General features: G+C 43.4%; 1 protein-coding gene across 2 annotated transcripts in view; it reads left to right on the top strand.

The window, feature by feature from the left end:
* LOC110509326 (high affinity cAMP-specific and IBMX-insensitive 3',5'-cyclic phosphodiesterase 8B) overlaps positions 1-14,000 on the top strand; it is a 94,102-nt gene that overhangs the window by 59,791 nt on the left and 20,311 nt on the right. For both annotated transcript variants that reach the window (XM_036967466.1, XM_036967465.1), the window contains exons 11-17: positions 6,059-6,098; positions 6,376-6,453; positions 7,512-7,588; positions 9,051-9,215; positions 9,800-9,857; positions 10,577-10,706; positions 13,249-13,447. In XM_036967466.1, the coding sequence (XP_036823361.1) occupies positions 6,059-6,098; positions 6,376-6,453; positions 7,512-7,588; positions 9,051-9,215; positions 9,800-9,857; positions 10,577-10,706; positions 13,249-13,447 (747 nt within the window). The remainder of the gene's footprint in view (positions 1-6,058; positions 6,099-6,375; positions 6,454-7,511; positions 7,589-9,050; positions 9,216-9,799; positions 9,858-10,576; positions 10,707-13,248; positions 13,448-14,000) is intronic.

Below are 14,000 nucleotides of genomic sequence, written 5' to 3'. Positions count from 1 at the left end.
TCATTCTCATCACATGCACCGCCCCTCCCCCTTCATTGCCAAAGCAAGTGAAGTAGATAATATACAAAAGTGAAATAAACAATATAAAATTATCAGGTAACATTACACTCACGGAAGTTCCAAAATAATAAAGACGTTACAAATGTCATATTATGTATATTTACAGTGTTGTAACGATGTGCAAATGATTAAAGTACAAAAGGGAAAGTCAACATAAATATGGGTTGTATTTACAATGGTGTTTGTTCTTCACTGGTTGCCCTTTTCTTGTGACAGCAGGTCACAAGCTGTTGTGATGGCACACTGTGGTATTTCCCCCAGTAGATATGGGAGTTTATCAAAATGGGGTTTGTTTTTTATTTCTGTGTGGATCTGTGTAATCTTTAGGGAAATATGTGTCTCTAATATGGTCATACATTTGGCACACGGTTTAGGAAGTGCAGCTCAGTTTCCACCTCATTTGTGGGCAGTGTGCACATATCCTGTCTTCTCTTGAGAACCACGGCTACCTTTCTCAATAGCAAGGCTATACTCACTAAGTCTGTACATAGTCAAAGCTTTCCTTAAGTTTGGGTCAGTCACAGTGGTCAGGTATTCTGCCACTGTGTACTCTCTGTTTAGGGCCAAATAGCATTTTAGTTCGTGTTAATTAGTTTTGTTCATTATTTCCAAAATGTCAAGTAATTGTCTTTTTGTTTTCTCATGATTTGGTTGGGTCTAATTGTGTTGCTGTCCTGGGGCTCTGTGGGGTCTGTTTGTGTTTGTGAACAGAGCCCCAGGACCAGCTTGCTTAGTGGACTCTTCTCCAGGCTCATCTCTCTGTAGGTGATGGCTTTGTTATGGAAGATTTTGGGAATCACTTCCTTTTAGGTGGTTGTAGAATATCGTCTCTTTTATGGATTTTGATAATTAGTGGGTATCGGCCTAATTCTGCTCTGCATGCATTATTTGGCGTTTTACGTTATACACGGAGGATATTTTTGCAGAATTCTGCATGCAGTCTCAATTTGGTGTTTGTCCCCTTTTGTGAATTCTTGGTTGGTGAGCAGACCCCAGACCTCACAACCATAAAGGGCAATGGGTTCCATAACTGATTCAAGTATTTTTTGCCAGATCCTAATTGGTATGTCAAATTTTGTGTTCCTTTTGATGGCATAGAATGCCCTTCTTGCCTTGTCTCTCAGATCTTTCACAGCTTTGTGGAAGTTACCTGTGGCGCTGATGTTTAGGTCGAGGTATGTATCGGTTTTTGTGTGCTCTAGGGCAACAGTGTCTAGATGGAATTTGTGTTTGTGGTCCTGGCAACTGGACCTTTTTTGGAAGAACATTATTTTTGTCTTACTGAGATTTACTGTCAGGGTCCAGGTCTGACAGAATCTGTGCAGAAGATCTAGGTGCTGCTGTAGGCCCCCCTTGGTTGGTGACAGAATCACCAGATCATCAGTAGACATTTCACTTCAGATTCTAGTATGGTGAGGCCAGGTGCTGCAGACTTTTCTAGTGCCCTCGCCAATTCGTTTATATATATGTTGAAGAGGGTGGGGATTAAGCTGGATCCCTGTCTCATCCCATGGGTCTGTGGGAAGAAATGTGTGTGTTTTTTGCCTATTTTAACCGCACACTTGTTGTTTGTGTACATGGATTTTATAATGTTGTATGTTTTTCCCCCAACACCACTTTCCATCAATTTGTATAGCAGACCCTCATGCCAAATTGAGTTGAAGGCTTTTTTGAAATCAACAAAGCATGAGAAGACTTTGCCTTTGTTTTGGTTTGTTTGTTTGTCAATTAGCGTTTGCAGGGTGAATACGTGGTCTGTTGTACAATAATTTGGTAAAAAGCCAATTTGACATTTGCTCAGTACATTGTTTTCACTGAGGAAATGTATGAGTCTGTTGTTAATGATAATGCAGAGGATTTTCCCAAGGTTGCTGTTGACGCATATCCCATGGTTGTTATTCTCTCTCTCTGTCTCTCGTTCTTTGTCTTTCTCTCTCTCCCATCTCCCTCTCGCTCTTTCTCGTTCTTTGTCTTTCTCTCTCTCCCATCTCTCTCTCTTTCTCTTTCTCACCTCTTCCTCTCTCTCCACTCACAGTCATCATCCATATTCCTGAATGTTTCCCATGCAGCCCCAGCCAGTGTAATGTACTGCGTTTTACTTCATATATGTTTGTGCATTCCAGCCCAAGGAGGCAATTAAGATGCAAGCCAGCTAAATCTGGCAACCTCGTGTGTCCTCAGCAGTGTTTAATCCTATTTCCCCTATTTGGTGCGCGCTGGAGAAAACGAGAGATGGAGAGATGGAGAAGGAGGGAGAGAGAAGAGAGAGATTGTTGAGAGTGAACTGGAAGCAGTTGTCTTGTGCCCTGATACATCCTGTTGTGCCTGATGACAGGAGCAAATTGCATTAGACCTAGAGCAAGCTAAGTTGTCGATAGAGAGAGAAAAAGTCTACTGCTCTTTTGAAAGACCAGTGCAGGAACATTAGAGTGTGTCTCACCGCCCAGCTGGCAAGCAGGTATCAGGCCACTGTTGACTCTGATCCAGCACACCACTGTAGACAAGCCCATATCAAACTATCAGACCTGTGTTGACAGCTAATGCAGCTAGCAGCCCAACAGAACTGACTGTAGCCAACAGACAGTCTGCATGCTGCTGTTAGCAGTGCTGGCTACCAGGGTTGGTGTCAATTCCAATTGAATTTGAAATTCCAATTCAATTCTTGAATTTACTCATGAAGTAAAGAATGTACGTTCAATTCAATTTGAATTTCACCAGTCTGTCAGTCTGTAAGTTATGGAATTGGATTTTAATTGGAATTAGACTCTTTGGACTGTTTGGAATTGAATTGGAGTTCAATATTTCTACATTTCCCAGTAAATTGAATTAATGCACTTAATATCAAACCTTGACTGCAGTCCTAAATAATTTATACTTGTATTTTTCCAGTAAAGCTATGATATTGAATTGGGAATTTAATTATTGGAATTGACCAAACATGGAAATGGGAGGGATTTAATTATCTCTAAATTCAAAGACTGCCCTGGAATTTTAATTGAATTCAATAGAATTTACAGGGAGATGGAATTTAATTAGAATTAACCCCAACCCTGCCGGCTACCTGCTGCCATTAGCCCCCTAAAGAGCCGATGTGTAACATAGGCAGTGACAGTACTGACTTTTCCTATGTAACGTCCTGTTTGAGTAGCATTGTGTGTCATGGCCAGAATTAATCCTGAGTCCGTGTGAGGATGCACTAAATGGATCAGAGGTCACTAGTCATCTCAATCCTAAGGGCACGAACACACCAATAGCGTCTGCCTGCCGAGAGTACCCTCTTAGAAAAAAAGGTGCTATGTAGAACCTTAAAGGGTTCTTCAGCTGTCCCCATGAAGAACCAATTTTGGTTCCAGGTGGAACCCTTTTGGGTTCAATGTAGAACCTTTCCACAGAGGTTTCTACCTGGAAACCTGGAAACAAAATGGTTCATACCGTTGTTGTAAGAATCGGACCAAAATGCAGCGTGGGTTGGGTTCATCATCTTTATTTAACGTGAACCTGCAAGAAAAACCAATAAAGAAACTAACGTGAAGCTATGCAGTGCTCAAGGCAACTATACACAAACAAGATCCCAAAACCAACAGGTGGGAAAAGGCTGCCTAAGTATGATTCCCAATCAGAGACAACGATAGACAGCTGCCTCTGATTGGGAACCATACCAGGCCAACCTAGAAATAAATAAACTAGAATGCCCACCCTAGTCACACAACGACCTAACCCAAAATAGAGAATAAAGGACCTCTAAGGTCAGGGCGTGACACAGCCAAAGAACCCTTTTTTCTAAGAGTCGACTTGCAAACTGATTTTGCATTTAGAATCACGGGAAAATGTCGGAAGTCAGACGTCAACAATGTGCTGAACGAACGATAAACAAATGGGAGATCTACATTTGGTGCGGTGTGTGCGACCCTTTACAGAACACTGGAGCCCTGCACGGGCATGAATTTGACGTCATACCCATGTCCCCGACGTTCAAGCCCTACCCGGGGCCGAATGCTGCTACCAAATTTAAAGACTGGCCCAGTTTGGAACCCGAAATAACTTTGTCAGTTCGTAAATCCATTAGCTCCATTGGCTGTCTGTCTGTCACTTGATCCCTGCGCGCAGGCAGCTCGCTCTGCATGCACCCTGCTCATGGCGCTCTGAGTCTGAGTGTCCATAGCAATGGCTCCTCTTGGGCTGCTCTGCTCAATGACGAGACATGAGAGAGCGGGGAGTGTTAGCTACTTTTCGTCATTCTAAACGACAAAACTCAAGGAACATTATTATTTCCTGTGACATAAAGTCTCCTGTCTTTATGTTTGACGTGGTTGAAGCACTTCTGACACCATGTTATGATCTTAGTCAGATACGACTGTACTGTGCAGCAGAGAACCAGCAAATTGCTCCGCATCAAAATGTTAGTGATGAATTTAGTGATACCCGAGCCACGCCCGTACCCTTGTTATTGATGAGTAAAGAGGCTCTATCCGGCCCTAACCCAATGTATAATGTCGGGGCCCGTCGGGCTCGGGTCGGGTACCAGAGCTCTACATCAAACATCACCTTCATCTCTCTCTTTCTCCTTCTCTCCATCTATCTTTCAGTCCCTCTCTCTCTTTGTCATTTTTCTCCATCTCACTCCTTCTTACTTTCTCTGTACTGTACTCCCTCTCATCCCTCTTTCTCTCTCTCATCTCTCTCTCTCTCTGAAGGGGAGCAGTAGAGGTAAACTAAGATGACTCACAGTATCACATCCCAAAAGTCGCCTATAGTTTTGGTTTGATCACCCCCCCCCCCACCCTGCTAATAGAAGTAAGGCCAAATACATTTTTTCATCATATATATATATATATATATATATATATATATATATATATATATATATATATATATATATATATATATATATATATATATATTACAGGTTATATATGTTTTTTATGACACTTCAAGGGGTCTTAAAGATCAAAATCAAATAACCAAATGATCCTTGATATGACCTTCTTAAAACAATTCCTTCTTAAAACAATTCCTTGTTGCTTAGTAGTTTCGTTATCCTAACCTGTAATTTACTTAACCTGCTACTGGGGCCGAAGGAACCGTTAGTAACAGTGGAGCCCAACCAAATCAGATAGACCGACCTCATTATATTTTCTGATCTGACCTTCCAGTGACTTTGAGCTCACAAAAGGAAACAATATTTTCAAATCGTAATTGTTTGTGTTGTGTTGTGCCTTTTTCTATTGCATTTGACAAGCGTTTAATTACATTTCTTACACATAAACTCAGCAAAAAAATGAAACGTCACCCCTCCCCACCTACCCTCACCCTTCCTCCTCCTCCTCCTCACCTCATCTCCCCTTACACCTCTCCCCTCATCCTCCTTACAGCCCATCAGCTCCCCCACCCGTCTTCACCTCACCTCACCTCACTTCTCATCCTGTGCCAGCTGGCAAATAGAAATCAATGGCTGTGGAAACAGTAAGAACCTATATTGACTGACACCTTCCCAAACATGAACCCAGTTGAACCCTACATGCGTCAGGCCTATAGATTGACCCTCCTGTGTGCAGTAATGTGTAGATCTATGGGCGCAGTAGTTGGGTAATGTTGAGTCCATGTTGAGACTGTCTTATTAGTATGTTATACGCGCTCACTGCAAGAGAGGAAAACTCACAGCAGCCAGACAGACCGTCGGGTCGAAGGATTGCACAATAAAACTGCAAAAGGAACTCTTTCTTACAAAACGCCAGCCAGATCTACTAATGCACTCATGCTCTCTCTTTCTCTCTCTCTCCCTTTCTCTCTCTCTCTCCCTCTCTCTCTCTCTCTCCCTTTCTCTCTCTCTCTCCCTTTCTCTCTCTCTCTCCCTTTCTCTCTCTCTCTCTCTCTCTCTCTCTCTCTCTCTCTCTCTCTCGCTCTCTCACTCTCTCTCTCTCTCTCTCTCTCTCCCTCTCTCTCTGTCTGTGATATGGTCCATATCAAACTGCATTTCTCCTGTTATTGTCTGTCTCAGGTCCATAAGATCAACAAAGATGGAGAACATTCCCAGTCAGGTAAGCTACACTCCCTCTCTCTTTAATATTTTAATTCATCATAAGGCCACTGATGTAACTTTCAGGGACTTGTTTCGTGTGACAAAATCCCTGAAACCCCCCCCCCCCCCCCCCCCCCCCGTCACGTAAGGATTTCAGACAATTTATCTAAACTGCAAAGTTGAACACTGAACCCTCATAGGCGACGAGAAGTGAGGCTGTTGTCTATCTTTAAGAATTTGTCTCAGTCCTAATCTGGGTCATATCGTCCGTCATCCTGATTTCTTTCTTTTCCCAGAGAGCCATTCCCTGCGTCACAGAGACAGGAGGAAAGAGTCGGTTGATACCAGGTCAATCAGCTCACGTGGCAGTGATGGTGAGTGTGTATGAACACCAGGGTACCGTGCGTGCGTCTGTGAGAAATGGTAAGAGAACACTGAGTGAGGGATCTCAATGGAGATAGGGGAAGACAAATATAGAGACAAGAATTTACATTTTTTGGTCATTTAGCAGAGACTCTCTACTGGTCCCCCTCCCCTGCGAATTGAACCCACAACCCGGGTGTTGCGAGCCACCCACTAAGCCACACAGGACCTAAGGAGAAGGACACAGAGAGAGGGGGAAGATAGAGAGAGGAAGGAGGTAAAGAGAAAGGGGGATGAGGAGAGAGGGAGGATCAGAGAACAATGTGAATCAGATTACAGTACATTATGGAAGGCAGTTGAGCTGTTGGCCTCTGATGACATCCCCCTCACTATGACGCAGCTGTTGCTATTTTCATTAGCTGGGCTAAAGTTGTCCTTCTCTTGTCCTCCAACCTCTCTTTCTCTTTCTTTCTCTTTCTCTCTCTCGTCTGAATTGACGAGGGAAGTCCACAACAGCAGACAAAGGATATCAAGGATCTGGAAAGATTCTGAATGGTGGAAGGGTAGAAGATCCCTCCCAACGTGTTCTCCAATCTCATAAAACATTTCAGAAGAAGACTCAGTGTCATTATCCTCGCAAGAGGAGGGTGCTAGACCCTTGAAAACAGGTTCAAAATTATTGGCACGCCTATCTGTTTTCCCCCAGTTGTTTTTATTACTTGTTAAACAAAATCTCTTTCTCTGAGCAATTGTATTAGTATAAAATAATATAATTCCCCAATTTTTTGGAGTGTACAATTATAGCTCACTGTTTGTATAATTTATTTTATACCGTCCTTTTTTTGCTCGCATTTATCAAGGGTGCCAATCATTTGGGACCCAACTGTACATAATACATCATTGTACAGAGCAGCCTGCCACCACAGGTCCAGTGGTCTGATGTGCCAGTCCGTTGTACGTGGTTCAGTTCACAAGCTCATATAATATCAGCTAGAATGAAATGTTTGACTGGACGAAGAGCATGTTATAGTACTAGTAGTCCTGGTAACTTGTGTCTTGTTGTCTCCAGCACCCAGTCTGCAAAACCGCCGGTACTCATCTGTAGCCAGAATCCACTCTATGACCATAGAGGCCCCCATCACCAAGGTACAGTGCACACAGACGCCACACACGCGCGCACACTCACATGCGCACGTTATCCTCGCGGGGGACCTAAAAATGAATTTCCATTCAAAGTCCTATTTTCCCTAGACCCTTACCCTTACTTACCCTTAACGTAACCCTGACCTTAACCCTAATCCTAAATTTAACACGTAACCCTAATCCAAACCCCAAACTTAACTCCTAACTCTAAACCTAACCACTAAACCATTACCATAACAGTCATTTTAACCCTATTTGTAACCCTAAACCTAACCGCTAATCTGAAAATAACCTCGATCCTCGTGGGGACGTGGGAAATGTCCCCGTGACAGAGAATTTTCCTTGTTCTACTATCCATGTGGGGAATTTTGGGGGATTTTAGGTCGCCACAAGGATAGAAGAACCAACCAACCCACACACACACACATTCCCCTCTCCTTTCCCACTCTGTGCTCCTTCCAAACCAATAGAGGATGTTCCTAGAACCATACCTGACACTCCCCGAAGCAAGCGTGAGGATGAGGACCTATCAGAGGCAGTAGAAAGCTCAACAGATCTTCTCAGAGCCCTCTCAACCACACCACATCGGCGAGGATCTGGGACACAACAAGTGTGGTTTGAAGTTCCCATATTGTTGGGACATAACGTCTAGACGACCCAACTGACTATTGATGGTTCTCAGAATGTCACAGGAATGTTCCCGGAATAGTGCTCTGAGAATCCGAAGGAAATCCGAAGGAAAATTGTTCTCTGAACATCTGCCGACATTCTTGGAATGTTATGCAATTTCAAGCTGTTTGCAGTTCTGTGGCCAGTGAAACTCGAAGTCGGTCCATCTGACTGAACAGTGTCCAATAAACCTGATTGGCAAGCATCAGCCTTGATTAAAACGTCAGGTTTGACCTGACGATTCTAATGATTGTGACAACAGAGTTGAAAGATCTGTCAGTCTAATCTGACTCTAGTGCCAGTCTAAGTTTTTTTTAAATATATCTAATTCACTGATGAGAGTTCAACAGGAATGGATGGTGATTTGATGGGATAGGTGAAGGCCTTATTTAATTGCACAGATCTGGGATCAGCCTATGACTGAAAGCCTCTCCAGAGACCAGAGTGTAACTCTAGGCTTTAGGATGTTCCTATCTTCTCTGACTAGCTGCTTCATTTGTCCATTTGGTTCCCGACATGATTTCTACGGCATCACATGCAGAGCTCCCTGAAACAGGCTCAAAGAAAGGCACTTTCTGTCTGAAGAGTGAAGTTTCTCTTAGGGCTGTGTGTGTGTGTGTGTGTGTGTGTGTGTGTGTGTGTGTGTGTGTGTGTGTGTGTGTGTGTGTGTGTGTGTGTGTGTGTGTGTGTGTGTGTGTGTGTGTGTGTGTGTGTGTGTGTGTGTGTGTGTGTGTGTGTGTGTGTGTGTGTGTGTGTTAAATCAAATGTAACTGTGTGCTACATCTCCCTCCTCCAGGTGATCAACATCATCAACGCGGCCCAGGAGTCCAGTCCGGTGTCCGTAGCAGAGGCGCTGGACCGAGTCCTGGAGATCCTGAGGACCACAGAGCTCTACTCTCCTCAGTTGGCCTCCAAGGAGGACGACCCACACACCAACGACCTTGTAGGCGGTCTCATGAGCGTGAGTCAGGGGCTACACACACGCTCTCACACACACACACACACACACATGCACACGCACACTCAAACATACTTACACACACATACACACACACACACAGATCTATTAAACCAAGTTAAGGGATCATTCACAGTGATCAACGTCCTGAAACAGAGAGTTATAGACTGTTTGTCGTACAGGGAATGTATCTCTCCTCACCTCTCCTCATAATCTCTCCTCACCTCTCCTCATAATCTCTCCTCATCTCTCCTCACCTCTCCTCACCTCTCCTCTCCTCACCACTCCTTTCTCCTTACCTCTCCTGTCTTCAACTCTCCTCACCTCTCCTCTCTTCACCTCTCCTCACCTCTCTTCACCTCTCCTCACCTCTCTTCATCTCCCCTCACCTCTCCTCAACTCCCCTCCCCTCCTATTCTCACAAACACAATACTCAAACACAAGAGTTCCTGAGTTATGTGGGATGTGTCTCGTTGGGTGAATTAGAATGCCGAAGTCATTGTATAATGTCAAATAAGTTGTAATTAGCCAGACTTGGGATATACAGTACCAAAAGAGAGTGATTTGTCGTCTTTTTGCTTCTGCAGGACGGCTTACGGAGACTGTCTGGCAACGAGTATGTCTTCTCCAAAAGTACTTTTCCAAGTAAGCACCAGTCTGTTTCATCATAAAACATCACATAGATGTGATATTTATTCATTATCCTACCAGAATACTTCTGCTACTTACATCTAGGACCCTGGAGTTCACTCTAATCACACAAACTGAGTCTAATCATGTGTAGTTTTAGTGGTATATTTGGGTTGCATAATGTCTTTTTTTTTATATTTCATAAAATGTAATAACACTGGAAGCATTCACAGTACTACACATGATGGGGGACATTTAGTGTATGGACCTCTGTCTGTCTGCAGAGTGATCGAAAATAGAAAATGTCTCAGATCATTTATTTAATCAGTTGGAGTCTAGTCCATCGGCAGTCACTGGCAGTCGTTGCGTAATCCACTTATATTTGTTTAAGTCATGATGGGAGAGATAATTACGTACGTCTTCTTTCTGAGAAATGGAAGGGCACTGCTGAGAAGTCCAGAAAAGTCCTCTCCTGCTAATCTTAAGGAAACAGCATGTGCTTTTTTCCCCTTGCACTTCTTAATAGACCTTAGTAGACTTCTTAGTAGACCTGTATTTGACCCTTTACCATGAGGCAGTGCTGCTAAGTAACTTAGGGACACAGCTACATTGGAAATTGTTGTTGTTGCGTATTGCTCTTAAATGTCCCAAATGCAATCAATCAATTGATCAATCAATAAATCAATGTTTGTGCGTGCGCGTCAATGAATGGGTGCGTGCATGTGTGTCTACAGATTTGAGCCAGAGTCAGCTGGCCATCCCAGTAACACTGAATGACATCCCTCCGGCCATCGCTGAAATGCTGGATGACGAAGACCAATGGGAGTTTAACATCCTGGAGCTGGAAGCTGCCACCTGTAAGAGGTACGGAGGGAGAGGGAATAGATGAGAGAGAGAGGGGGGGAGAGAGAGAGAGAGAGGGGGAATAGATAGGAGAGAGAGAGAGAGGGAGGGATATATGAGAGAGAGAGAGAGGGAATAGATGCGAGAGAGAGGGGGGGAGAGAGAGAGAGAGAGAGGGGGAATAGATAGGAGAGAGAGAGAGAGAGAGGGAATAGATGAGAGAGAGAGGGAGGGATAGATGAGAGAGAGAGAGAGGGAATAGATGAGAGAGAGAGAGAGAGAGAATAGCTGAGATGCTGGATGACGAAGACCAATGGGAGTTTAACATCCTGGAGCTGGAAGCTGCCACCTGGAAGAGGTACGGAGGGAGAGGGAATAGATGAGAGAGAGAGAGAGAGAGAGAGAGGGGGAGAGGGAATAGATGGGAGAGAGGGGGGGGGGAGAGAGGGAGAGAGAGAGAGAGAGGGAGAGGGAATAGATGAGAGAGAGAGAGAATAGATGAGAGAGAGAGAATAGATGAGAGAGAGGGAGAGAGAGAGAGAGAGAGAGAGAGGGGGGTAGAGATAGAGCTGCATTTCCTATTACACTGTGACAAATACTCAGACCTAAGAGAATATTTATTTCCCAAAATTATAACTCAATACAAAGAATTTGAAACTACAAAAGATGAAAAGCCAAAATGTGCAATTTTGGCAGCCAAATATAGTGGGGCAAAAAAGTATTTAGTCAGCCACCAATTGTGCAAGTTCTCCCACTTAAAAAGATGAGAGAGGCCTGTAATTTTCATCATAGGTACTCTTCAACTATGACAGACAAAATGAGAAGAAAGAAAATCCAGAAAATCACATTTTAGGATTTTTTATGAATTATTTGCAAATTATGGTGGGAAATAAGTATTTGGTCAATAACAAAAGTTTATCTCAATACTTTGTTATATACCCTTTGTTGGCAATGACAGAGGTCAAACGTTTTCTGTAAGTCTTCACAAGGTTTTCACACACTGTTGCTGGTATTTTGGCCCATTCCTCCATGCAGATCTACTCTAGAGCAGTGATGTTTTGGGGCTGTTGCTGGGCAACACGGACTTTCAACTCCCTCCAAAGATTTTCTATGGGGTTGAGATCTGGAGACTGGCTAGGCCACTCCAGGACCTTCTTACGAAGCCACTCCTTCATTGCCCGGGCGGTGTGTTTGGGATCATTGTCATGCTGAAAGACCCAGCCACGTTTCATCTTCAATGTCCTTGCTGATGGAAGGAGGTTTTCACTCAAAATCTCACAATACATGGCCCCATTCATTCTTTCCTTTACACGAATCAGTCGTCCTGGTCCCTTTGCAGAAAAACAGCCCCAAAGCATGATATTTCCACCCCCATGCTTCACAGTAGGTATGGTGTTCTTTGGATGCAACTCAGCATTCTTTGTCCTCCAAACACGACGAGTTGAGTTTTTACCAAAAAGTTCTATTTTGGTTTCATCTGACCATATGACATTCTCCCAATCTTCTTCTGGATCATCCAAATGTTCTCTAGCAAACTTCAGACGGGCCTGGACATGTACTGGCTTACAGTGCCTTGCGAAAGTATTCGGCCCCCTTGAACTTTGCGACCTTTTGCCACATTTCAGGCTTCAAACATAAAGATATAAAACTGTATTTTTTTGTGAAGAATCAACAACAAGTGGGACACAATCATGAAGTGGAACGACATTTATTGGATATTTCAAACTTTTCTAACAAATCAAAAACTGAAAAATTGGGCGTTTATTTATATACAAATATTTTTTAGATCTAAATATATATTTTCATTTTATTTATATTTTTGATATGTATACTTTGACAATGTAAGTAATAATGAACTTGCCATGTCAATAAAGTTACTTGAATTGAGAGAGAGAGAGAGAGAGAGAGAGAGAGAGAGAGAGAGAATAGATGAGAGAGAGAGATAATAGATGAGAGAGAGAGGGAATAGATGAGAGAGAGAGATAGAATAGATGAGAGAGAGAGGGGGAATAGATGAGAGAGAGAGAGGGAGGGAATAGATGAGAGAGAGGTAGAGGGGGAGAGGTAGAGACAGAACTGCATTTCCTATTACACTGTGACAAATACTCAGACCTAAGAGGATATATCTTTCCCAAAATTATAACACAATACAAAGAATTTGAAACTGTAAAAGATGAAGAAAAAATCAAATATTTATTGGGTGAAAAGCCAAAATGTGCAATTTTGGCAGCCAAATATGTGTCCTCCTGCCACAACCTGAGGGACAGCCAGTGAAAAGTGCAAAGTAATGTCGATAATATTTCCCATCTTGTTTTGTTTTATCTTTGACAATGTAAGTAATAATGAACTTGCCATGTCAATAAAGTCAATTGAATTGAATTGAATTGACAGAGAGAGAGAGAGGGAGAGAGAGAGGGGGGGGGGGATAGATAAGAGAGAGAGGGGGAATAGATGAGAGAGAGAGAAAGAGTGAGAGACCAATACAGAAGGGACTTGGAACGAACGCCCTCTCTCTCTATATCACTCATCTATCTCCCCTGTCCTCTCTCTGTCATCCCCGCAGACCTCTGACCTACCTGGGCTTGAAGATCTTTGCTCGGTTCGGGGTGTGTGAGTTCCTGAGCTGCAGTGAGGCTACGCTACGCTGCTGGCTCCAAATCATAGAGGCTAATTACCACGCCTCCAACTCCTACCACAACTCCACCCATGCCGCTGACGTCCTCCACGCTACAGCCTACTTCCTACGCAAGGAGAAGGTCAAGGTAGGCCAAACACACACACACACAGAGATAAAGACTCTCCTCACGGGCCTGATGAAGACCTTTCGGTCACACCTGCAATATGCTATGGAAGCATACAACAGTGCACTGTACCTAGAGATTGGTTGAATGTGCACACGTAAACTACTTTCACAAGTGAAATGACTACTGACACCAGCTAGCTTGAATGTATCACCGCAACATCATCATGGCCTGACATCTCAGTGTGTTGACTGATGAGTTGATCTATGTAATTCCCTGCCATGTGTTTTCAACAGCGTGTAGAGTATCAGTTTGCTTTGCTTGGCAGGAGATGAATGTATGTCAGTGACCAGTGAGAGTTGGAGTGGGGATGTTTTTATTGTTTTCATATTGGACTCAGTCAATACGTGTTTTGCCTTGCCGGCAATGAGATCCTAATACATTGCCTTTCTTTTCTCCCCACTTATCCCCTCCAATAAATATCTCCTCTTCTTGTCATAAAGTGAACATTTGCTAGTGATTATTATTATTAGTTGTGCTCGCATTGCGTGCATTTTTTTAGGTATTATTCCTT

This window comes from Oncorhynchus mykiss, chromosome Y (assembly GCF_013265735.2).
Source record: "Oncorhynchus mykiss isolate Arlee chromosome Y, USDA_OmykA_1.1, whole genome shotgun sequence".
Taxonomy (NCBI): Eukaryota; Metazoa; Chordata; class Actinopteri; order Salmoniformes; family Salmonidae; genus Oncorhynchus; species Oncorhynchus mykiss.
The sequence above is the reverse complement of the archived record's forward strand: the minus strand, read 5'-3'. Positions and strand labels throughout refer to the sequence as shown.